Genomic DNA, 25,663 nt, shown 5'->3' with positions numbered 1-25,663 from the left:
TTCTCATTGCGGTGGCTTCTGTTGTTGGGGAGCATGGGCTCTAGGCACACAGGCTTCAGTAGTTGTGGCACATGGGCTCAGTAGTTGTGGCTCTCGGGCTCTAGAGCTCAGGCTCAGTAGTTGTGGCACACGGGCTTAGTGCTCCACGGCATGTGGGATCCTCTCAGACCAGGGATCGAATCCATGTCCCCTGCATTGGCAGGCGGATTCTTAACCACTGTGCCACCAGGGAAGTCCAAGCGGGGGCTACTCTTCATTGTGGTGCACTGGCTTTTCATTGCGGTGGCTTCTCTTGTTGCGGAGCATGGGCTCTAGGCACGCGGGCTTCAGTAGTTCTGGCATGCGGGCTCAGTAGTTGTGGCACGCAGGTTCTAGAGCACAGGCTCAGTAGTTGTGGTGCACGGTCTTAGTTGGTCCGCAGCATGTGGGATCTTCCCAGACCAGGGTTCGAACCTGTGTCCCCTGCATTGGCAGGCAGATTCTTAACCACTGTGCCACCAGGGAAGCCCAGCAATTTTTTACTTCCTTCCATTTTTCTCTTTTTTCCTCTTTCTCTGTTACCTTATGCTGATTACATTTGAGATTTTAGTTGCATGTATTTTTTTTAACAGTACATGCATTGTTGATTTCTGCATCCTGCTTCTTTGTTTGTACTTCCATTAGTATTTTCTCAAGTAATTCTTTTAGAGAGTATCTGTGGGTGATAATCTTTGAATCCTTGCAGATCTCCAGATGTCTTTATTTTGCCTTCACTCTTGAAAGATAGTTTGGCTACATACAGAATTCCAAGTTCAAAATTACTTTCCTTCAGAACTTTAAAATAACACTTTGTTTTCCTTTTATATCCACTATTTCCAAATGGAGGCACCTGATGTCAGTCTGATTCTTTGTAAGTAATTTTCACTCCCAGCTTCCTTCTTAGGTGTTAGGATTTTTCTCTTTATCCTTGGTATTATAAAAATTTCACCAGGCTAACTCAAGCTCCTACGTTCACTATTCTCAATTAAGGGCAGAAGTGAATCTTTTTATTTACCTTTTCCAAGAAAGGCAGCATGTAAGGATCACCTGCATTGCTGCTTCTAATGCAAAAACCCCAGTTAATTTATCTTTGTCTTCTGCTGCTCTTTGTATCCCTTACCTCAGAACATGTAGTGCCCTTGGAACCATTCCCATCTTTTCTAGCATTCAGCCTCTGGGCAGTTTGGTTTCTAGTCTTCTATCTTCCTCAAGTTTCCAGTCTATTGAAAGCACCCTTTCTTGTTTTCCAGCATAATTTTGGATTTCTTTTCTGTCATTCTAAGGGTTTGGAAGAGCAGGAGGCTGCAGCGTGTTTTTTTTTTTTTTTAACGTCTTTATTGGAGCGCAGCATGTATTAATTTGCCAACTTAAACCAGAAACTTTGCATTGCTTTCCTAGCTCTGAGATCTTGAGCAGATTGTTTAATCTTTTTAGTTTTAGTTCCACATTAAAGAAAATCTCTATAATATCTAAACGTTTATTTTAAGAATTAGCGGTACCTTAAGTGCCTAGTACGGTGCGTGGCACAGAATAGAAGTATAATAAATGGTAGCTATATTGCTACAATAAAAATGATATCTTCTTTGTGTAGAATAACTGTCATCATTAATCATTAGTCATCTGAAAGTTACTTGTGCTGTCTCCATTGCACTTTGTATTAGACTGTATTTGGTAGCCTGGCTTTTTTGTGACTTTTTAATAGAATCTTGATCTTCATTTTGGGCTGTGGCCATTAACTAAGAACCATTATATTAGAAAAATTTTCTATGAAGAAGGCAGTAATAACCATAATTATATTTTTGCATTATTATTGTTTTATTTGGTTTCTATACAATCTCATTGCACCCTTTTTAGTCATCATTTTTAACTGACAATTTCTAATTAGATGATGGTAAAAGCCTTACTTCTAAATTTGCTGTTAAATAACAAAATTAGCTTTCTGTTTTCTAAAACCATACACATCTTTCTCATACACTGACAGGCTTTGATAGTGCCTATTCTAGCTTCACCATAAAAAACGTTAAAAAAAAGTTTTTCCTTTATTTTCATGTTGTGTTTCAGTGTGTGTAGTCAGACAGAAAGCAATAATCCCCCATCTCATTCTTGGATTTATCAAAAGCTGAAAATAAAATAGATCAGATCACTTTCTGAAACAAAATTACTTTATTAGTTTAGTAATAATTTGAGGTTACTTTAAAGATAAGAAGCAGCATTTGGGAGGAGATTCATTTCCTGCCTTTGGGCTTTATCTGTAAGAACTACATCTTCAATGTCAAGAGATTGTGTATTTATAACTGAACTCTAATAAAGTCTGTACCGGGGTTTACTGCACACCTGACTTGGTCATTATGATTATATATTAGGTGCCAAACTCTTGCTTGTCTTTTGAAAAAAATACATTACCAAATGTATTTCATTAAAATTTGGCCTGTGGGGAGGATTACAAGACCATCAACTATTGATTATAAGCGTGCTGGTTATTACCAACATGGTTAATGATGTTCCTTTGGGAAATAAGTGGAATAAAATGTAGTTTTCCTTTTATTGGTGAATTAAGCAATAATTGGAAGAGGTGTTATTATAATAAATGTTTTTACTAAATCTTATAAAATGTTTTTCTGCCACTCTTTTTGACCGTGCAACATAAGATATCAAGAATCATGTTCTGAGTTTTTTTTTTCCTGTAATCCTTATCTGTCACTATATGTGGATATTAAAGAACTGTGTTCTTTTCCTTATGAGCAGTCCAAAATTACGCCTTTTTTACACAACTTTTATGCTTCTCCCACTTTGCTGTGTCTTGTCATCACAGAGAAATTGTCACATGAAACAGATAAGATTGTTATTACAGAACAGCATCCTTCATGACATTTTCATCTTTGTGTTGTTGGTGCACGTGTGTGTATGTCTTTCTGGAACTGTGACATCTCTGACAAAGAAAGAACTGTTAAGCATGTAGTAATGTGCTTTTTTTTAAACAATCAGAGAACTGTTAGTCATACTTCTCATTTCAGGGCACACTCACATTATCAGCCTGCACAAGACTCTTATTTTATTTATCAGTTTTCCTCTTCATCCTCTCTCCCATTCCCTTTTAAACATACTGTGATATGTTTGATATATATGCTTGAATATGTGTGTATGCTTTTGTATTGTGTTGTTTTGAGTGTGTATTTTTTTTTGGCCACGCCCTCAGTTCCCTGACCAGGGATTTAATCCGGGCCACGACAGTGAAAGCCCAGAATCCTAACCACTAGACCACCAGGGAGCTCCCGAGTGTGTATATTTTATATATATATGAACTTCACTGTATTACAGATCTCATTTTTTTCAATTAATACTGCATTATATTGTATATACCTAGTTGATGCTAACTATAGCATATTACATGCACCATATTTTATCCCATTCCCCCAGAGATAAACATTTAAGTTATCCTCAGTTCCCTATCACAGCACTATAAAAAACATTCTTGTATATGTCCCAGTAAAAGCCAAATAGAAACCAAAGGGTTTCTTTGGATTTCTGGATCAGAGAGTATATAGATACATTATTTCACTAAGTACTGGCAAATTGCTTTCTGGAATGACTATACCAATTTGCATTCCATTGGTGGTCTCTATTTCTTCATCTTGTTAACACTTAATAATTTTTCCCATTCTTCATTGTTTTACTTTGCACTTCATTGATTGTTAATTACTTCTTCTTTCTTTTTTCTTTCTTTCTTTTCTGTAAATTTCTCATTCATATCCACTACCCTCCTTTCTATTGTATTTCCTATCTTTTTTCATGATATGTAATTTGGATAGTAATCCGTTGTTGGTTTTAGACATTGAAAATCTCTCAAAATCTCTCAGTCTGTTACTTTTTTTGTGGTCCCTATGGTGAGGATTGCTAATAATACACATAAATCTATCCTTCCCTAATGCAGTGACAGAGTTTAAGCTGGGCACATAGCTGCTCAGTTAGGGGTTGTGTTTCCTACTTTATCATTAGCTAATTGAGACCACATGACTAATTTTGCCAATCAAACATGGACAAAAGTATTATGTGCACTCTTACCTCAATGTGGACTTCTTTTCTACCTTGTCGTAAGTTGGAATATGGATAGGTTTATTATTTCAGGCCATGACCCAACTTTCTCTATACCCTTGTGATAGCTGGAAAGAGCTTGGGTTTCTGAATGACCATATGGAACAGAGAGCTGTCTTGCCAAACTGAACTGTCCCCTTGGTGGAACAATAATCTAGAGAGAAACTTAATTAGCAGTATTTGAGAGCTAATTTGTTGTTGTAACTTAAAGTTGACTATAATATAGTGTCCTTTATAGAGCATAAATTCTCTCTCTTTAATATAGTCAAATTAATTATTCCTGTATGGTTTGTGCTTAAGAGGTCTTGTTTAACAAGCTCTTCACCACCCTGAGGCTACCAAGATATTCTCCTATCTTTTAGATATATAATACTTTTTATATATAGGTCTTTAATCCATCTTGAATTCACTCTTTATATATGTTGTGAGGTAGGGATCCAACATTATTTTTCTTAAAATGGACCAGTTCTCTCAGTACCATCTATAGACAGTGTGTGCTTTACCTCCTGATTTGTGGGTCATCTTTATCATGTCAAGTTTCCATATATTCATGAATCTGCTGCTTATCTCTCATTTTATTACAGTTTTTTTTAATTATTATGGCTTAGTAGTAAATCTTACTATCTAGTAAGCTGAGTCCTTTATTTTACACCTCTCTTACAAACTTGATTAAACTGTTTTTAGACAGTTTAGAGTTTGTAAAATTCCTTAAAAATTAAAACTCCAATTTGTATTGGAATTGCCTTGGATTTATAGTTTAGTCTTTAGGAACTACCCATAAATGTGTAGTTCTCCATTCATTTAGACTTTTTAATGAAGTAATTTTTTATCTCATTAATGTTCTGTACCTTATCTTCAGGTTTATTCCTAGATACTGCATAGTTTTTATAGCTATTGTGAATGGTACCTTATTTTCAAGTATATTTTCCAGTTGACTGTTCCGGTGTAGAGCAATGCTGTTGATTTTGTAATTGATTTTGTATCTGGCAGTCTTTCTAAACTCATTTACTGTAATAATTTGTCTATACCGTCTGCTTTATCCCTTCTAATCCTTATGCTTTTTTTCCCTCTGTTTTATTATATTAGCCAAGTCTTCCAGTAGTATGTTAGACTACCTCAGTGGGCATTCTTTCTTGTCTGTATTTTAAATGAAATACTTTTGACTGTTCCTGAGTAAAGTTTTATTGGAACACAGCCTTGCCATTTACTTATTTGTTGTCTGTGACTGCTTCTGTGAAACAATCACACAAAACTGCATGTTGCAAACAGTTGCAACAGAGGCCACATTGCCACAAGTCTAAAATATTCACCATCTGGGCCTTAAAGAGAAAATTTGCTGACTCCTACTCTAGATCTGTGCTAATATGGTAGCCACTAGTCATAGAAACTTTTAATTTTAAACTTAAATAAAATTTAAGTTTAAAATTCTGTCACTCTAGTTACATTCCACATGCACAATAGCCACATGTGACTAGTAGGTACCATATTGGGTAACAAGTATAGAACATTTGAGTTATTTCAGAAAGTTCTGTTGTATAGAGCTGCTCTAGATTTTTAGTTCTGGATCATTTTGGTTATCTTCTTGCTCATTTTTAAAGATAATATTAAGTTTTACTTAATCTCACAATATCATTCTTATTGGGAATAGTTCCCTTAATGCATATTTTCAGAGAGAGCCTTTATGTGGCAAATCTTCTGAGACTGTGTGTGCTTAAAATATCTTTGCTTTTGATGCTAGTTTATCTGGATGTAAACTTTTTGGTTTGAAGTTTTTTCCATCAACACTTTAAAATTACTCCACCCAGTAATTTTAAGAATTACTTATTCTTAAATCTTGTGTGGCTGATGAGGTGTCTGAGGTCATTCTGATCTTATTCCTTTATAGGTGATCTATTCTTTCTTGTTAGAAGCTTTTAGAATTTTCCGTTGTCTTTGATTTTCTTAAATTTCATTATAATGTATCAAGGTGTTGTGTATGTATATGTTTTTTATTCATTTTCTGTTCTCTTTGGCATTCACAATCTGTTCAGTTTGACTTTTTTTTCTTTAATTCTTGAAAAGCCTCAGTCATTCAGATGTTTCTTTGAATCTGTTTAGTTTATATGTCTTCTTTGTCTTTAATTTTTATGAATGTTGATACTTCTCTCATATCTCTGTATCTTTTTAAAAAAATCTCCTTATCCCTTTCTTCATATGTTCCAGGAGCATTTCTCAGCCTAATAAGTCTAGCTCACTAAAACATTTTAGAGCCATATCTTTTAATCCATTCACCCATCTCTTAATATTTTTATTTTAACTGTATTTTCTATACACATTATTTCAAATTGTTTCTTTTTAAAAACTGTTATTCTGCTTCATGTTGCCAGTGTTCTCTCTCTTATTTCTGAGGATATGTATTATGGTCATTTAAAATTTATATTCTGTCTGGTTCATTAATCTGGTTCTTTTTAATGTATATTATTCAGTTCTTTTGTCCTTTTTTTAATCTTCAGAAAGATTTTTATAATCCTTATACTTCTCCAATGCTGGATTATTATTTTTCTTTCATGAACATATTTTCCATTGGGATTATCAGCCACATTAATTTTGATGGTAATATGTTTGGGAGGAATGGTAAGGTCCAGAGAAAGGAAGAAGAACCTCAGGACAGAGAGCCTATGATGTTAATCCTAGGCTTCCCTTTGCTGTATCCACCAAGTAACCATATCCCTCAGGGCACTTCCCAGTAACTACATCAGAGTTGCTCTTTATTTGAGAACAGACTCCCATGGAAGTTTAAAGATTGGGGCGCTGCTCTGACATTACCTCAGAACAGTTGCTTTTTTTGCCTCTGGGGAGACAAAGAACATTTCTGAAAAGCTTTCCATCATCCAATCCCTAAGCTGTATGCCCTATCCTCTTTAACTGTGGTTTGCTACTCTGCCCTCCCTCTGTCCAGACAAGTCAGCTTTTTTTTCCCCAGGCATTTTTTTCCCCACAGGTTTTATATTTTTTCTCGTGTCCAACCTCTCTCACCTGTAGAACATCTTCAGAGAAAGAGAGCCTGTCTTAATTTCTTACCAAGAATTGAAAGCTGAGTATGACTAATTCTAAAAATTTTATATATGTGGCTTTTGATTTCATGAGTGTTTATTTATTTATTTTTTTACCTGTTTTGTATTTAGGGATCACATATTCTGTTGGCAGTGGTAAAGAACATAGGGAGGGCCTGTGCAATGGAAGGAGACTGGTTTAGGAATATTATTAAGTGGTAATTCAGAAAGTAGATAATGGAGATTTCAATAAAAATAATATGTATATATTTTAATGGTTTTCTTGTTCAACACTTTTAACCATCATTATTTGAGCATCTGATGTGTAGAAAATACTGAACTCCTGTTAGTAAATAAAAGGCTGAACAGGACAATCTCTGCTCTCAAGGAGCTTTTTATTGTACATTATGAAAGTGAATTTATAGACAATTCAAGTTAAAACTAAAATATCTTCACTTCTGGGAGAATTTAAAATTTCAGAAACTATTAAGGGTGTTTTGTTAGAATTAGGGCCATTTCTCATTGAGCCACCAGGAATAAAAGCCAAATGGAGCATCCAGCCTTACTTTGAGAAGAATTTTGTGTGAGCTCCTATTCTTGTGCATAGCTTTGCTTCTTTTGTTTATTCTGCAGTGTACTTGACTCTAACCACTCTCTAGCTTCACCTGTTTTTGCTGCCTGCTTTCTGTTCTTAAAGTCAGCCTTAAACCATAGTTTGTTTATGCATTCCAGGAATGATTTGCTTTATATACTTGGACTGTGCTCTTTAGTTTGTCTCTTGTCAGTCTGTTCATCTGTTGCATCATAATTTGCCTTTGCTACCAGATTCCTGCCTCTGAATTTTCTCTGCACCTGTCCTCATATGTACTTGGCTTGGCATATTTTGATTCTTGGCTTTGGTTTCTAAATATGCCCTCACTTCTCTTCTTCCTGAGGTTAATTCATTGAGGCTTCTTTGCATCTGGTTTTGTAAAACACCTGTCAACCCTGTCACTGGTTCAAATCATCTCTTCCTCCTCCCCAGTATATGAGTCGTGATAACCACAGCTCATTTTATTTTAAAATTATTGTTATTATATCATTTTTTCTATTTAAAATTACCCGCCAGAGGTAAATAGTCCACAGTTTTCAGCATATGGCCTGACATTATTTTACTTTAAAAAAATACCTTACACCGGTCAGAATGGCCATCATCAAAAAATCTAGAAACAGTAAATGCTGGAGAGGGTGTGGAGAAAAGGGAACACTCTTGCACTGTTGGTGGGAATGTAAATTGATACAGCCACTATGGAGAACAGTATGGAGGTTCCTTAAAAAACTAAAAACAGAACTACCATACGACCCAGCAATCCCACTACTGGGCATATACCCTGAGAAAACCATAATTCAGAAAGAGTCATGTACCAAAATATTCATTGCAGCTCTGTTTACAATAGCCAGGACATGAAAGCAACCTAGGTGTCCATCATCGGATGAATGGATAAAGAAGATGTGGCACATATATACAATGGAATATTACTCAGCCATAAAAAGAAATGAAATGGAGGTATTTGTAATGAGGTGGATGGAGTTAGAGTCTGTCATACAGAGTGCAGTAAGTCAGAAAGAGAAAAAGAAATACAGTATGCTAACACATATATATGGAATCTAAGGGGGAAAAAAAAAAAGGTCATGAAGAACCTAGTGGCAAGACGGGAATAAAGACACAGACCTACTAGAGAATGGACTTGAGGATATGGGGAGGGGGAGGGGTGAGATGTGACAGGGTGAGAGAGTGTCATGGACATATATACACTACCAAATGTACAATAGACAGCTAGTGGGAAGCAGCCGCATAGCACAGGGAGATCAGCTCGGTGCTTTGTGACCACCTAGAGGGGTGGGATAGGGAGGGTGGGAGGGAGGGAGATGCAAGAGGGAAGAGATATGGGAACATATGTATATGTATGACTGATTCACTTTGTTATAAAGCAGAAACTAACACACCATTGTAAAGGAATTATACTCCAATAAAGATGTTTAAAAAAAAATACCTTTATTGAGGAATAATTGACATATACATGCACTTATTTAAAGTATGCAATTTGCTAAGTTTTGACCTAAGTTTATACCTTGAAACTGCTCTGCAACAAAGACAATGAGCATCTCTCGCACTCAAAAGTTTCCCCATGCCCGTTTGTAATTTCTCCTTTCTGCCCCTTCTCACACACACCAACCCCCAGGCAGCTACTGATCTGCTTTGTATCACTATAGTTTTCATTTTGTAAAATTTATATAAATGGAATCATGCACTGTGTACTTCGGATGGGGGTGAGGGGTGTCTGGCTTCTTTCAGCATAACTGTTTTGAGATTAACTCACATTGTGTTTCAGTAGTCTGTTCCTTTTTTCTTGCTGAGTAGTATTCCTTTGTATGAATATACTACAACTTGTTTGTTTATTCACTGTTGATCATTTGGATTGTTTCCAGTTTTTGGCTATTACAGGTAAAATGGCTATGAACATTTGTGTACAAGTCTGTATAGAGTTATGCTTTCACTTCTCTTGGGTAAAACCTAGGCATGAAATGGTCACATGGTAGGTGTAACTTTTTAAGAAACTGCTAAATTCTGGGGACTTCCCTGGCAGTCCAGTGGTTAAGAGGCTGTGCTTCCACTGTGGGGGGGGCACGGGTTCGATCCCTGGTAGGGGAACTAAGATCCCACATGCTGTGCAGTGTGGCCAAAAAAAAAAAAAGAAAAAAGAAACTGCTTAATTCTTTTCCAAAGTTGTTGTACCATTTTACATTTCCACTATTGGTATATGAGAGTTATAATTGTTCTGCCTCCTTTGTACAGACATACTGTTGTTTTACCTTTGAGTAAAATTTTATTCTCTTCTTAATGTTTTGCAACTTGTGTTTGCATTTAAATGTTTAATAACACCTGGAGTGTATTTTGATGTTTGTTATAAGGAATGAGGTGTGAGGAAGGTATCAGTTTTAATTGTTTTTTTTTGTTGTTTTTTTTTTTCAAAAGGCTGGATAGTTGTCTCCACACCATTTATTAAATAGTCTATCATTTTCCCACTGATTTGAAATTTGCTTTCCTAAGGAATTGTTTCAAATGAATGCACTTTTAGGTTCTTTGCCTGTTCAGAACCTTATATGTTTAGATATTAGAGAAAAATGTAGAACAAACCAGAAAATTCTCCATTTATGATGCAATAAGGTATTTTTAAGGAGGTAAAATTATGAGGATCGCGTCCTTTATGTGAGATGTGAGTTGTCAACGGGCAAACTATTACAATAATACTTCAAAAAATACAATTCATATCTTTTGGATAGGGAATATAATTTTTTGTTTAATTTAAAACCATTTTAAAAACAGCTCTGAATGAAATGATCTTTCTATAACATACATATCATTCCACTTCTCATCACTATTTCTGCAGTCTCCTAGCTTAGAAACTTTAATACCATGTTTGATTCCATTTTCTACATTCCTTCTATTTCCAAGTTCTTTTTCTTTTAGAATATTGCCTAGATTTACCCTTTCTGTCCATTCCCACCTACTGTAGTCTTGTAAACCCTGTGCCCTGAGTCTCCTTATTAACCATATGGCATTGATTCCAGATCGTTTTTCTAAATTACTTTTTCATTAGCTTAAAAAAAACCTCTAATTCTTTTTTGTCTTTGTATCACTTTCAGAGTTCCAGCTGTTTTCATAACATGGTCTTAGTCCAACTTTAGTTCTTAACAACCAAATAGAAGTCATTTGCTATAATCATATTGATTTCTGCATCCTTGGGTTTTTTTGTTTTGTTTTGTTTTGTTTTTTGGCATGCCACCCATCTTGCAGGATCTTAGTTCCCTGACCAGAGTTTGAACCTGGGCCCAGGCAGTGGAAGCTCAGAGTCCTAATGACTGGACCGCCAGGGAATTCCTGATCTCTGCATTCTTTATTGCCATGTTTATGTCATTGTATTTCCTATTGGGGTTTCCTCTATATAATACAATCTATTTATTTATTTATTTGTTTGTTTGGCTGCATTGAGTCTTAGTTGCAGCACGCAGGATCTTTGTTGTGGCATGCGGGATCTTTCATTGTGGCTCGCGGGCTCTCTAGTTGTGATGCACAGGCTCTAGAGCGCACGGGCTTAGTTGCCCTGTGGCATGTGGAATCTTAGTTCCCCAACCAGGGATCGAACCCGCGTCCCCTGCATTGGAAGGCGGATTCTCAACCACTGGACCACCAGGGAAGTCCCCACAATCTTTTTTCACTGTTATCCATCTTTCTAAATTTGGCCTCATCCTTCTTCCTCCATAGATGATTCTTTGATTCTCTCAGACCATGATTTTCCTTTCCCTGAACTCTAATACTTAGTTTGTTTCTTCACTCACTGTTCCATCCTTGCCTTCCTCCTTGGACATATCTGGTATGTTCTTGCCTATTCTCTGTGCCTGAAAAGCTCTTCTCCAGATCTCATTGTGACTTGTTTTCTCATCTTTTACTGGTCTTGGTTCAAATGGTGTGTTCTCATTGAGACCTTCCTCGAAGATCCTATTTCAGATTCAATCCACTCCTGCCTCTACTCTTCTTTGATTTATTTTTCTGCATAGAACGCAACATATCTGACATAAATTTTGTCTGTCTGTTTATTGTCTGTTCCCTTATAAGCTCATTGAGGGCAGGGGTTTTTGTTTATAATTTTTCCTCCAACACCTTAAATAGTGCCTTGCACATGGCATATGCTCCATAAATATTTAAATGAATGAATAAATGCCATTAGGTTGGTATTGATTGCTCTTTAGTTGTATAAAAGTATTAGTTGTTTAATTGTTTCCTTAACTAAATGGTCAGTTCTTTAAAAGGTAGAGCATATTCTCAACTCTTTCTTGGTGTTGGGCATAGAGTGACCTAACCAACATTAAATACTAACTGGCTGAAGGTGTGGAATTAGAAATTTTGACCACACAAAGGCAGATGGCACTTCCTATTCTGCAAAACTGGTCAAGATACTAAGCATAATTAACTTTCAGTTCTGAGTAGGCTCTTAAAGATGCTTTTGTTAATTAATAAATTAGAATAACTTCTGTTTACTTAAGAAATCAGAATAACTTCTTGTTATATAAAAATACGTAGTCATTATAGACCAATTAGAAAATACAGAAAAGTATGAAAGAAAAATTAAAAGTACTGTTAATCCCATCACTCAGAAGTAACCACTGTACACGTTTGGACAGCAGCTCCATAATATTTTATAGTATATTTGGACCATAATTTATTCAGCTGTTTTCTTATTGTTGGACATTTCAATTTTTTTTTTTAATACTCTGGTGCTTTTATTTCAATGACATATTTCCATAATGACGCTTCTTGGTTGAAGAATATGTATATATATTTTAAATACTAAATAGATGTGCAGTATCATTTTAGATGGTCATATCACATTCCGTTATATGAATAAACCATAATTTAACCATTCTGTTGTTGAATGTTAGAGTGGTTACCAGCTTTTTGATTTTACAAATTCCATTATCCCGCAAGGCATTCTTGTACACATTTGAGATTATTTCCTAGGGATGAATTCTTGAAGTGGAATTGCTGGATCAGAGGCTGAGCAAATTTTTAAAGCTTGTAATATCACACATAGAAAATGTGATAGTAGTGGAAAATACAACCATAAATTGAACACTTACTTATTTATCAAATACTTATGTGCTGGTCATGTTGCCAGTTTGTGAAGTTATAGAAGTGTTTAAAGATGGACAATGTCCCTGTCCTTATGAAACTTTTAGTCAATAGGGGGTACAGCTAAGTAAAATGACAACTTCAGTATAGAATGATAAGTAAAATGAGAAAATATAGATGTACCTAGAAGGGTACAAATATCTAACACATTCTTTGAGTCAGGGAAGATTTCCTGAAGGAGGCCAAGACTAGAAGGATAAGTCACTTATCCAAGCAGAGGGAGTTAGATACACAAAGTCCTGAAGTTGAAAGAGGACATGGTGTGTTCAAGAGAATGAAAGTAGCTAATTAAGAATGGATCATAAACACTGTAGTGTATACAGAAGTCTAAATAGAATGTTGTATTTACATATACAATACATGTATAATGTTATAAACCAATGTTACCTCAATTAAAAAAAAAAGAATGGAGCATAAAAAGAGAGAGAGGAACTAATAACAAATGAGCTTGAGGGAGTTTAAAGCAAGGCCAGGATCAACTAGGTCAGATACTTCTGAGAGGTCAAATAAGATAAATATCAAAACTATGGATTAGGTTTAACAACAAAGGTTTTAGAACGATTTCAGTGGAGTGGTAGGGACAGAGGCCAGGTTGCGCTGGGGTTGAGGAATGTATGTGGATAGAGGCAACAAGGGTAGACCACTTTGGCTCTTATGGGATGCCAGGATTCTTACGGTGGCTATAGGGACAGTGGGGTCAGGGGGAAGGGAATCTTTGTTTTCATATAGGAGAGATTTGAGCATGGGTCCTGACACACAAGGTTTTTAGGTTTTGTGAGAGGGAGTTATAGGAGTTCCTATATGATGTTTCTCTTCAAAGATGCCAATATCATAGGTGTCATTTAAAAAGGGAAAACACAAGCCATAGGGGAAAGATATTTGCAACCATAAAAATAAGAAAAGATTATTGTCCAGAGTATACCAAGAACTCCAACAAATCATTAAGAAAACAAGAGAACCCAAATAGAAAAATGTACAAAAGACATGAATATGACTAATAAATATATGAAAAATATATAAATTATATGAATATATAATTCAGCCTCAATAATAAGGGAAATGCAAAACAAAATCATTTTATGCCCATAAAATTGCCTAGAGAATAAAATGTTCCACAATATAAAATGTTCACAAGGATAGAGTATTGGGAATTTATACACGGTAGGTGGGAGTGTGAATTGGTTAGACTACTTTGGGGAATAATTTGTCAGTATTTAGTGACGTTGAAGATATATCTCCTACAGTGTAGCAGTTCTCCTAAATGGTTACACATGTGTATCAGGACACATGCACAACAATGTTCATAGCTTCTTTGTTTGCAAAAACAAAAACAAAGGAAACCCAAATAAATGTTCATCAGCAGAGGAATGGATACAAGTTCAGTTTCTGTAAAGTAAACATCATTTGGAGAGGTATACTGTAGAAGGAGGTAAGATACTCCTTCATTCTACTAGAGACTCTGGCTGGGGCTGACGTAAAGACAGATGAGCAGGAGAAAAGCATATGAAGTTCTTTTACACATATATGGGAGCCCTCACAAGAAAAAATGAAAACCCAAAGAAGTGAGTAGGCCTCAGTGCTTACATAGTAGGTTAACAAAGAGTAGCAATTGTGGAAGAGTAAAATTTGGGGGAGACTAAAGAAAGATAGAGTTATTCTAACAATGTCTGTTTGTATAGATTTCTCCTGGCTTTGACTCCCCATCTCTGGTGATAAGAATTTTTCTAACTCCTAGTACAGGGAAGGCACCTTTCACATGGGAATTTTATCTCCTGCTTTTAGGAAGAAAAAGGAAGGTCAGAGTGTCCTTGCATCTGCTGTTTTTCAGGTGTCTTTAACTCAAAATTATCAGTATGCCAAAGCAGCATATTTTGGGGTAGCATGTCCTGAGCCCCTTCAATATCTATGTAGCAAAACTATTAAAAAAAAAATCAAGGAGACTGTAAACAAAATTCAGGGTGGAAAGGGTAGGAGATGGGATTAGGGAAGGATATATAGGGACTTCAGGTGTACTGATAATGTTCTGTTTGTTAGGCTGGATAATGAATTCATAGGTGTTATTTTTTGTACTTTTTTGTGCAAAATAATTTTTCATAATAGTTTTGAAAGGTGGCAGTAATCTTAGGTAATGTGTGTACAGGGAGTTGACAAAGAGTAGAAGGTTTAAAAAGAGAGGAGGCCTGGATATAGCTGGTAGAGAAAGAAGATAGACTTGACTAATGAAAAAGAAGAATTGGTAGGTAGCATTAGGGCCCAATTACAATTAGAAACTAAGAAATTACATTTTACGGAAGTGCTTGGCAGGCCTAATATAGACAGCAGATGGTTGGATTGATTCAGGACTTGGGTTTGTCAAATGAGTAATAGAAGATAGACAGTATAGCAAAGGAGTTAAGATTGTTGGCAAGAGTAGTTGAAGATTTACTACTATAAAGATTCTAATAGAAAATAGAAGAATCAAGGGATTAGGGGCATCCATAGGATAAAAGAAAGGATACGGTGGAAATAAATGATCGAGAGCTACTGTATTTCATTGAATCAAAAACATTGTAGGTTGCACTGTTATTTTATGTACCACTAAGAAAAAAAGAACACTGTCAATTAAATATGACAGTCTTTCCTGTCACTTAGAATTTTAATTGTATATTTAGTACACGATACAATATTGAAAGGCTTCTTTTAGTCTAAATTAGATACAAATTTTTAAATTTAGGTTACTCTTATACATACATAAAACAAAATATAAGCGAAATTAATTGGTTAAGGAATTCTTAAAACTTTTTCATATATAGTATTTTTTGGACTCACTTTTTCACTCAGACAATGTTTTTCCACACTATATCATTCTCTCTGACATCAAACTTGACGTTTATAAGGAGGGTGTTTGGAGGTGGTGAAGTAAGCATGTTAAGTAATAATCCCAAGTGGGAGTCAAAAGTAAATTATCTCCACAAAATTGCATAATTTTAAGAAATGCTACATCAGCATTCAATGATGCTCATTCTACAAGTTTTGATGCTGATACTTTTAATATTCACACATGCAAGCAGTAGTATCAACTAAGGTATTAAGAATACCTCTGGTTTGACAGTAATTCGATGATGCCACTGATTGTAAGGTGTATTCGGATTTCAGCAATGTTAAAATGTGAAATAATGCACAACTTATGTTCAGTGAAATATAGTTAGAAGAGTAGTGGTGGTTATCAGGTGGGTTGCACAAGTTTATAGTTTCAGAGCTGGGGCAGTTGCAGGCAGTAACAAGAGTGACCGTGAGAGAGAGTGGCTGAAGTAGAGAGGAAACAGTCATTAAACTACAGTCAGACAGATATGATATGACTAAAAGGGAGACTTAAAAACCTTTAAAACATAAGTGGAGATGAGGAAAACAAGGTTAGTGTTTGTTGTATGCATTATCTGGGATGATGATGGCATGCCAGGGTGATGGCATGATGTAAAGTTAGAGAGGAAGACTGAGCTCAAGATGTCAGAGATAGTAAGTAATAAAGGGTTCATGAATTGAGAGAAGAGAGGGGTAAGGGTAACATAGTCATATATCATATAGCATGAGCTTCAAAGGAACAGGGATTTTTACCTACAGTGTATGAGACTAGAATCAGGAGGAGACACAGCCTCCTAATCTGAAGTACAGGGTATATGAGCCATGAGCAGCCTCAAATGAAAGATGTCTTTAGGGAAAAGCCAGTTTTTAGTCGAAGTGGAAGAGAAGTTCATCAGAGAGGATGAGGATATGGGGAGGTTTGAGTCAAGGCAAAATACGCAAGAAGCAGTGTGGCCATAGTATGAGAGGGAATGATTATCTGGTGGCTTCTTGAGTAGTGAACAAGGACTAGTATGCATGTAGCCTTAAAGTTTCCCCATACCATTAAATGTTGTTGAAAACAGATTTTCAATTGGCTACAAAACTTTCTGTTGAAGAGTATACACTTATTTAACCAATCTTATTTTGTTCAAAGTTTTTCACTAATGTGACTAGATATCCCATTATATAACACAGTGAATATCATAGTACCTAAATCTTTTTTTTTTTAAATAAATTATTTATTTATTTATTTTTGGTTGTGTTGGGTCTTCGTTGCTGCGTGTGGGCTTTCTCTAGTTGCGGTGAGCGGGCCTCTCGTTGTGGCTTCTCTTGTTGCGGAGCACGGGCTCTAGGCGCACAGACTTCAGTAGTTGTGGCACGCAGGCTTCAGTAGTTGTGGCTTGCGGGCTCCAGAGCTCAGGCTCAGTAATGTGGCGCACAGGCTTAGTTGCTCCGCGGCATGTGGGATCTTCCCGGCCCAGGGCTTGAACCCGTGTCCCTTGCATTGGCAGGCAGATTCCCAACCACTGCGCCACCAGGGAAGCCCCCCTAAATCTTTTTGTGCATCTTTTTTTATGTCCTTAGAATAAACTGTAAGTGGAATTACTGGATCAAAAGAAATGGATATTTTTCAGGCTCTCTTGATACATTTTGCTAAATTGAAACTATTTCACATTTTCACAATGCAGGAGTATATCTTTGTTCATTACCTTGCCAGTATTGGATGATATCATTTTAAAAATCTTTACCAGTTTGATAGGTGATAAAAGTTAGTATTTTCATTTTCATCTTTTTAGTTATTGGTAAGATTGAACTATTTTTTTTTTAATTAATTTATTATTTATTTATTATTTATTTTTGGCTGTGTTGGGTCTTCGTTTCTGTGCAAGGGCTTTCTCTAGTTGCGACAAGCGGGGGCCACTCTTCATCGCGATGCGCGGGCCTCTCACTATCGCGGCCTCTCTTGTTGCGGAGCACAGGCCCCAGACGCGCAGGCTCAGTAATTGTGGCTCACGGGCCCAGTTGCTCCGCGGCATGTGGGCTCTTCCCAGACCAGGGCTCGAACCCGTGTCGCCTGCATTGGCAGGCAGATTCTCAACCACTGCGCCACCAGGGAAGCCCTGAACATTTTTTCATATAGTTAATGGTCATTTATATTTTCTCATTTCTAAATTTTCTGTTCAGAGCCACATCTTTTTCTGTCTGAGTTTATATAATAAAAATTTTCTGTATTTTTCACAACTCTTAAACAGGCTTTGTACTTAAAAGAGTCATGTGAATGTGGACAAATAAAGCCCATAATACAGATTACTGAGTTGTAGGACCTTTAGTAAATGATCTGTTGCTAGGTTTAAAGAAAAAGAACAGGAATTTTTCATTTCTAAGTTCTAAGAACACAACAGAAGATTGTAGCCATAAGCCATTTAAGGAAGGATTGATTTTTTTTTTATAAATAAATTAATTATTTTAATTCTTTTTGGCTGTGTTGGGTCTTCGTTGCTATGCGCGGGCTTTCTCTAGTTGCGGTGAGGGGGGGCTACTCTTCGTTGTGGTGCGCGGGCTTCTGTCGTGGCATCTCTTGTTGCGGATCATGGGCTCTAGGTGCGCAGGCTTCAGTAGTTGTGGCACGTGGGCTCAGTAGTTGTGGCTTGCGGGCTCTAGAGCTCAGGCTCAGTAGTTGTGGCATACGGGCTTAGTTGCTCCGCAGCATGTGGTATCTTCCCGGGAGAGGGCACAAACCTGTGTCCCTTGCATTGGCAGGCAGATTCTTAATTACTGCGCCACCAAGGAAGCCCAAGGAAGGATTGATTCTTGAACTGTTTTTTCTTTAACTGAGATCTGTTTTGGATAAGTAGATAGGTAAACCTCTTTTTTTCAGAAAGAAGCCCATAGGTAATTTTTTTTTTTCCCTTGGTGGTTTATTAGTTATGGAATAACAGATTAGTTTCTGTAAAAAAAAAAAAAAAAAAATCAACCCTTTTCTGAATTTTCATTTAATTAAAAAAAATTTATGACTGGAGAAAGATAATTTAATAATATAAATAATGGTCCAGTATCTGTAATTTTTCCCCAGTGTCATTAAACTATATTTTGTGTATTGATGAAGGAGTTCCAGTAATACATACAGAGCCATTTCTCTTCTGATTGTTACCACAGCCCAGGAGGCAACCCAGTAGTGATGGAAGAAAGGTGCTTCACAACCATGTGCTTTCTCTTCCGTTTATCTGAGCTAACTGCAAAGATTTTTAAAACAGTCTCCCTTTTAGTCATGTCATATCTGACTGCAATTTAATGAAACAAAACACTAGTAAATAGTTTTTATTCTCTACAAGAACAATGGAGGTAATAAAGACTAAGAAAATCCAGTTGCAGTGTTCTCCTTAATTCTGCAATCATGGTGCTTATACTTGATGATCACATCTTTACCCTTTATAATAGTGTGTGTGCGTGTGTGTGTGTGTAGAGAGAGAAAGGATTGTTGTATATATAAAATGGACCAGGTTTTTGTATTCTTTTTCTTCATGTTCATTTCTTATTTGGAATTAAAGCTAATGTAAGTGTACCAACTCTTAGATTAGACATAAAAAATTAAGATGTTGACCAAATATGGCTCCTCCTCCACTTTTAGTGCTATACACATACTGGGTTCTCCGAACATGTTTGTTCAATTAAGTTCAAACATTTTCAGGGAACTACTACAGGTTTTTTAAAGGGTATTTCCCTGAGATTTTTGGTAGAGAACCTAAACATTTTGAAACACCAGTGTAATACAGTAGTTTTTGTGCTTTTAGGACAGTCAAAATGTTTACATTTCAGGACTTCTCTGGTGGTCCAGTGGTTAAGACTCCGTACTTCCACTGCAGGGGACGCAGGCTAAGATCCCGCATGCTGTGTGTGACTCCCCCTCAAAAAAAAGTTTGTATTTGACCCAATTTATAAATTGAATTTTTTTTAAATTTAAGATAAAGCCCCTTTGTCTTCCTAAATTTAAAACTGATGATAATTTGTGGTTTTATTAGAAGGCACCATTAATGAATACTCTTATTGCTCTGTGAAGTCTTCAGACATAGAATTAAGATAATTGCCTACCTGCTAATTTGGAAACTAATCAGTTAATGACAGTATTGTGGTTTGGTCATATTTAGCCTCCATCATCAGTTTGTGTTTTGTTTTTTTTAAAAAATATTTATTTATTTATCTTTGGCTGCATTGGGTCTTCGTTACTGTGCGTGGGCTTTCTCCATTTGCGGCGAGCAGGGGCTGCTCTTCGTTGCGGTGGCTTCTCTTGTTGCGGAGCACGGGCTCTAGGCGTGCGGGCTTCAGTAGTTGTGGCACGTGGGCTCAGTAGCTGCAGCTCGCAGGCTCTAGAGCACAGGCTCAGTAGTTGTGGCGCACAGGCTTAGTTGCTCCGCAGCATGTGGGATCTTCCCAGACCAGGGATCAAACCCGTGTCCCCTGCATTGGCAGGTGGATTCTTAACCACTGCGCCACCAGGGAAGCCCCCATCATCAGTTTTTAACAGCTATATTTCCTTAGGTCACTTGCAGGCTAGAATATTTTGTGGCAAGAACTGAAGTGTTTTGTAATATCTGTACTAAGCAAAATACATTCCTTTAAAATAATGCTGAGTGAAAAAAGCTAGTCTCAAAATGATTCCATTTATTTAACATGTTACATTCTTGAAGTAACGTAATTATAGAGATAGAGAACAGATTAGTGGTTGCCAGTGATTAAGGATGGGGGTGGGGAGGGGAGGAGAGGTGGGTATGGCTATAAAAGGGTAGCACTAAGGAATATTGTGGTGATGTTACAGTTAAGTATCTTGATTGTGGTGACAGTTACACGAAACTATCTATACATGTCATAAAATAGCATAGAGCTATACACATACACAAATTTTGCATATAAAACTGGTGAAATCTGAATAAGCTTTGTGGTTTATACCAAAGTCTGTTTCCTGGTGTTGGTATTTTACTCGTTATGCAAGATGCTCACATTGCGGGGGGTGCTGGGTGAAGGACCTTCTTGTACATTTCTTTGCAACTTCCAGTGAATTTATAATTATTTCAAAATAAAGTTTAAAAAAATATACTTCTTTAACAAGAACTCCCACCCCAAACCGGGCAGTTATTAAAGGAGGATGTCCATTCATTTGGTCATTCCTTGGTATCACCTCCCATCATCCGATGATTATTACAGCAGCACAGCAGAGGACTCTCTCAAAAAGAAGAGTTCTTTCTAATCTCATGCTTTGGGGCAATGTATTTTCATTTATAGTTGCTTGTAAAACCACTCTTAGTTCTAGAAAACCCATTTCTAGCTCTGCCATAGCTCCCATGGCTAGTAAAGGATTCAAATGTTTGCATTATTTTCCTGTGTTTTGGTGTACTCAGTATGAAACCTTAAGGAATCTTAACACACAAAAGAAAACATGTACAGCCTTTTAAATATTCAACAGGATAGACTCTTCTATTTCAGTAGATGCAAATTGAATCATATTGTCCAACTTCAAGTAAGCCAATCTTATGTTTATTAAACACACTGATAAATATACTATAAAGTGGAACATAGTGTACATGCTTTTCTGGTGAACACTTTGGTTTAACTGTAATACTCCAAGGGAAAAAAACTTATAACTACTGTTTTCACATAACTTAATTTTAATTTGTTTAAATATAAACATTTCTTCAGCCCAAAATGTTCTTAAATATGAGCATAGTAATAATAATGGTAGTAATGATAGCTAACCTTTACTGAGCACTTGCATAAGCCACATACTTGTCAAGTACTTTTTACATGTTATCTCATTTAATCCTCAAAACAACCTAGTGAGATAGGTACTATTATGTAGATGAGTAACATATCTGAAATAATACAGCTAGTAAGAGAGAGGGAATAGTTTGAAAGTCAGTCATATTCCTGAGCCTACACTTTTGACCGTTATTCTGTACTTCCCCCTTATGCCATGCAGTATAGGAACTCTAAAGTTAGAGGCTGACATGTTGGCAGTTATTACATATTTTAGTTTTGTTTTATTCATAGGGCACATGTATGAAATCTGTTTCTTGCTGAGTTCAATAAGATGAAACCTTCCCTGACTTATGCAGGACAACCTGCTTTTCTCATTTTTATCTTCTCTTGCATATCCTTTTTCATGGAAACCAGACTAAATTAAAAGTTGTCTTAACATTTGTATTGGTATTTTAATTTAAGGATATCTCTTAAAACTTAGAAAGACTTGACCTTTAAAATATAAAATCTTATTGCTCTTGTGTTTAATTTTACCAGTTATTTTGTCTCCAGTATGAATCTAGACTACAGTTTCTTATGTTTGTTATGTAGAAGATAAAGATTAAAATGTCATTTAATACATTTACTGATTTTTATATAGGATCACTATTACTGAAGCAAAAGTTTTATTGCTACTATTTTCATTTTTAGTTTTTTGTGTATATGTATTTAAACAGGTTGTTGACATTTTAGCCATCACCACTAATAATCATTGTTAGAGTTCCTTTAGCTAGAAAACTGAGACATGAACTTCAAAAGGAGACAGTCCTCCCTGAGTTTTTCAGCGTAGGTTCAGAGTTACCTCTTTATCCACTGATGCTCTTGGAATTCCAGGGATATAAGTTGGTGGATAGGATCTGTAAAATTACTCTCTCCATATGTTATCAACCCGGTAAGTAATAACAACTGATGTTTTTCAAAGGTCAGACTTCATCCTTCTAAACAGCTATAAGCATGAAAACAAAGTCTCTTGAGATATTTCAAAGTATATATATACTTTACATTGGAAGGCCCTTCCCAGTCTGCTTATTCTACATTATATAAAAGTCTAAAAAGTCATAGGCTTGTGTTTTGTTTTTTCAAGTTCAGTACTTCAGGTTGAAGCAACCAGTTTGAAAGTAACAGCCTGTGAACTGTGACTGACTGGAGGGAGAGGTGGGAAAAAGTAATAATAAGTAAAAGTCCAGCATTTGGGGATTTACTCTTTTAGTCAATCCTGAGGACATTACTGACTCAATGATCAAGAAAAATATATTTAGTATACACTAATTAGAAAGACTGAGACATAAAAATGCATTGGAGGGAATTCGCTGGTGGTCCAGTGGTTAGGACTTGGTGCTTTCACTGGTGAGGCCCGGGCTTGATCCCTGCTCGGGGAACTAAAATCCCACAAGCCGTGAAAAAACAAACAAACAAACAAAATGCATTAGAATTTCATGAGATATACTAACTAGAATATTTAATATTTTCATGTTTAAAATTTATATTCTAATGAGTGAAAAATGTGTCATATTACATAACAGGGACATTTGAATTAAATGAGTAATACATGTAATACACAAGTAATAAACTTAGCATAATAGCACCTGGCTCTATAGATGTTAGCTACTATTATTATTTTTGTTATCAACATCTCTTCCTCTAGTTGGAGTCAATTTACTATCACCTAAAGTAAACTTAGTCTCTGCCTGTACACTTCTTTTAATTTATTAAGTAAGTGTTCTGTTATTATTGTCTGGCTTTTGTGTGTTAACTTTATTCATCTGCATGGTCATAGAAAACTAGAAATAGGTTTATTTTGTTCTGTTTGTTGCCATGGAAAACAAAGGATGCACCAGTTGATACTATACAGCTGGAAACAGCAAATGTCAATAGGCTAGAGAACTATAATTCATTAGTAGTCTTTTTTTTAAGGTATAATTTACACACCATAAAATGCACCCCTTGAGTGTGTACATTTCATTGTTGGTTAGTATATTTACAAGGCCTTATACTTTTAAGGGAACAGCTTTTCCTAAGTATTCTAATTATATTTCTTTTCTTAGCTGCAAGTCTTTACTTTTGCCCATGTGGTTACTACTTTCTGTACTCTTCTTGTCTTCTCTGAAATTCCTTTTGATTGAGGTCTAATGTCATATCTCTTTTGGGAAGGCTTTCTTGATTCCTTATACATTTAGTCTCCTGCTCTGTTCTCCTGCAGCCCTTTTTTTATCCCTTTGTTATATTGTGATTATCTCTTTTAGTTATTTGTCTTCCCTTTCAGACCATTTATCTCTCAAGCACAGAGACTGTTCTTTTTCTGCTGTCTTCAGCAGCTAGAACAATGCCTGTTATGGTATGCTTTTCAGTACATATTTATTGAATGATAATAACGACAGATAGTCCTGGCTGTCCCTGAGCCTTCAGCATGTACTAAGAGTTTGATATACTATATTCAGTGGTGAATATTAAAATAATGAGCTTTTTGTTGCTGGGAATCATACCATTTTAGTATTGGAAGGGACCAATTTTCCCACACTCAACACACGCACATTCACATATGTACACAAAGCAAATTGAAATCCATAGACGTTGAACAACTTAGTGGTGAAGCTGGGACTGAAAACCCATGTTACCTCATCTTGTCCTGTACCATTTTATTTTCTCTTACACCCTGATGATTTATAATGAAGATTCATTCGTTTCCTAAAGTTTAGGGTGAAGACCTTGAAAATGTTAATTTAATTCATAATATTATCTTTCTATTTTTAACCATAAGTAAGGGACTAGTTGCCAACCAGAATACTGGAAAAGAAGTTGTAAATTGGTTGAAACAGTGACAGCATTTTCCTGTTTTATAGACCTCCGTGAGTGAAAGCCTTCAGAGAGAAGCTGCTAAGAAGCAAGCAATGAAACAGGTAAGGTAGAAGGGTGAATTAAATGCATCTGGTGAAGTAAGTAGTTCAGCTCACATTTTAAAGTATCAGTTTTGCTATCTAGGTACCTGAGACTAAAAAGAGTAAGGGTGTATAAGGAAAAATTTTATCTTGACACTTGTTTTCTGAAAATGTGTGAGATGTTTCTTGATTTACATAGATTTCAGGTTTCTTGTATAAATTTTAAAGGAGCAAAACACAGTGAAGAATTAGCTCCTTATTGCTGTGTTGTAGATTAAACCCATCTCTGCTTTCAGATGACTTAGTCTGAGGATGGATTACATGGTTTAATAATTTCTGCTAATGAGCTTACTTGCTAAAAAAAAAAAAAAAAGATCAACCAAAATGATTTTTTTTTAATAAATTTGTTTATTTATTTAGTTAGTTATTTTTTGGCTGTGTTGGGTCTTTGTGTACGGGCTTTCTCTGGTTGTGGTAAGCGGGGGCTACTCTTCGTTGTGGTGCGCAGGCTTCTCATTGTGGTGGCTTCTCTTGTTGTGGAGCACGGGCTCTAGGCATGTGGGCTTCAGTAGTTGTGGCACGTGGGCTCAGTAGTTATGACTCGTGGGCTCTAGAGCGCAGGCTCAGTAGCTGTGGCACACAGGCTTAGTTGCTCCACGGCATGTGGGATCTTCCCTGGCCAGGGCTCGAACCCATGTCCCCTGCCTGAGCAGGCAGATTCTCAACCACTGCGCCACCAGGGAAGCCCCAACCAAAATGATTTTACAGTTTTATAATTATTTCAAACTCATCTAGCAAGGAAGGGGGATATCAGGTGATTTTCGGTAGACTTGCTAGCACCTTATATTTATGTATACTGTATAGTATTTCCAAGTACTTTTTTTTTTTTTTTTTAAGTATTTATTTATTTATTTATGGCTGTATTGGGTCTTCGTTTCTGTGCGAGGGCTTTCTCTAGTTGCGGCAAGCGGGGGCCACTCCTCATTGCGGTGCGCGGGCCTCTCACTTTCACGGCCTCTCTTGTTGCGGAGCACAGGCCCCAGACGCACAGGCTCAGTAGTTGTGGCTCACGGGCCCAGCCGCTCCACAGCACGTGGGATCTTCCCAGACCAGGGCTCGAACCCGTGTCCCCTGCATTGGCAGGCAGATTCTCAACCACTGCGCCACCAGGGAAGCCCTCCAAGTACTTTTATACATACATTATCTTTTTAAAATTCTCACAAACCTGCCCATGGTCCTGATAAAGAAGTTTGAAACTTCAAAAGGATGTTACCCCTCATGATCACGCAGCTCATTACAGA

At 36.5% G+C, this 25,663-nt stretch overlaps 1 protein-coding gene across 2 annotated transcripts in view; it reads left to right on the top strand.

Annotated features, from left to right (window-relative positions):
* Positions 1-25,663, top strand: part of NSRP1 (nuclear speckle splicing regulatory protein 1) — a 60,932-nt gene that overhangs the window by 19,920 nt on the left and 15,349 nt on the right. For both annotated transcript variants that reach the window (XM_061175302.1, XM_061175303.1), the window contains one exon: positions 24,327-24,383. In XM_061175302.1, coding sequence (XP_061031285.1) covers positions 24,327-24,383 — 57 coding nt within the window. The remainder of the gene's footprint in view (positions 1-24,326; positions 24,384-25,663) is intronic.

This window comes from Eubalaena glacialis, chromosome 19, assembly GCF_028564815.1.
Source record: "Eubalaena glacialis isolate mEubGla1 chromosome 19, mEubGla1.1.hap2.+ XY, whole genome shotgun sequence".
Lineage (NCBI taxonomy): Eukaryota > Metazoa > Chordata > Mammalia > Artiodactyla > Balaenidae > Eubalaena > Eubalaena glacialis.
The sequence above is the reverse complement of the archived record's forward strand: the minus strand, read 5'-3'. Positions and strand labels throughout refer to the sequence as shown.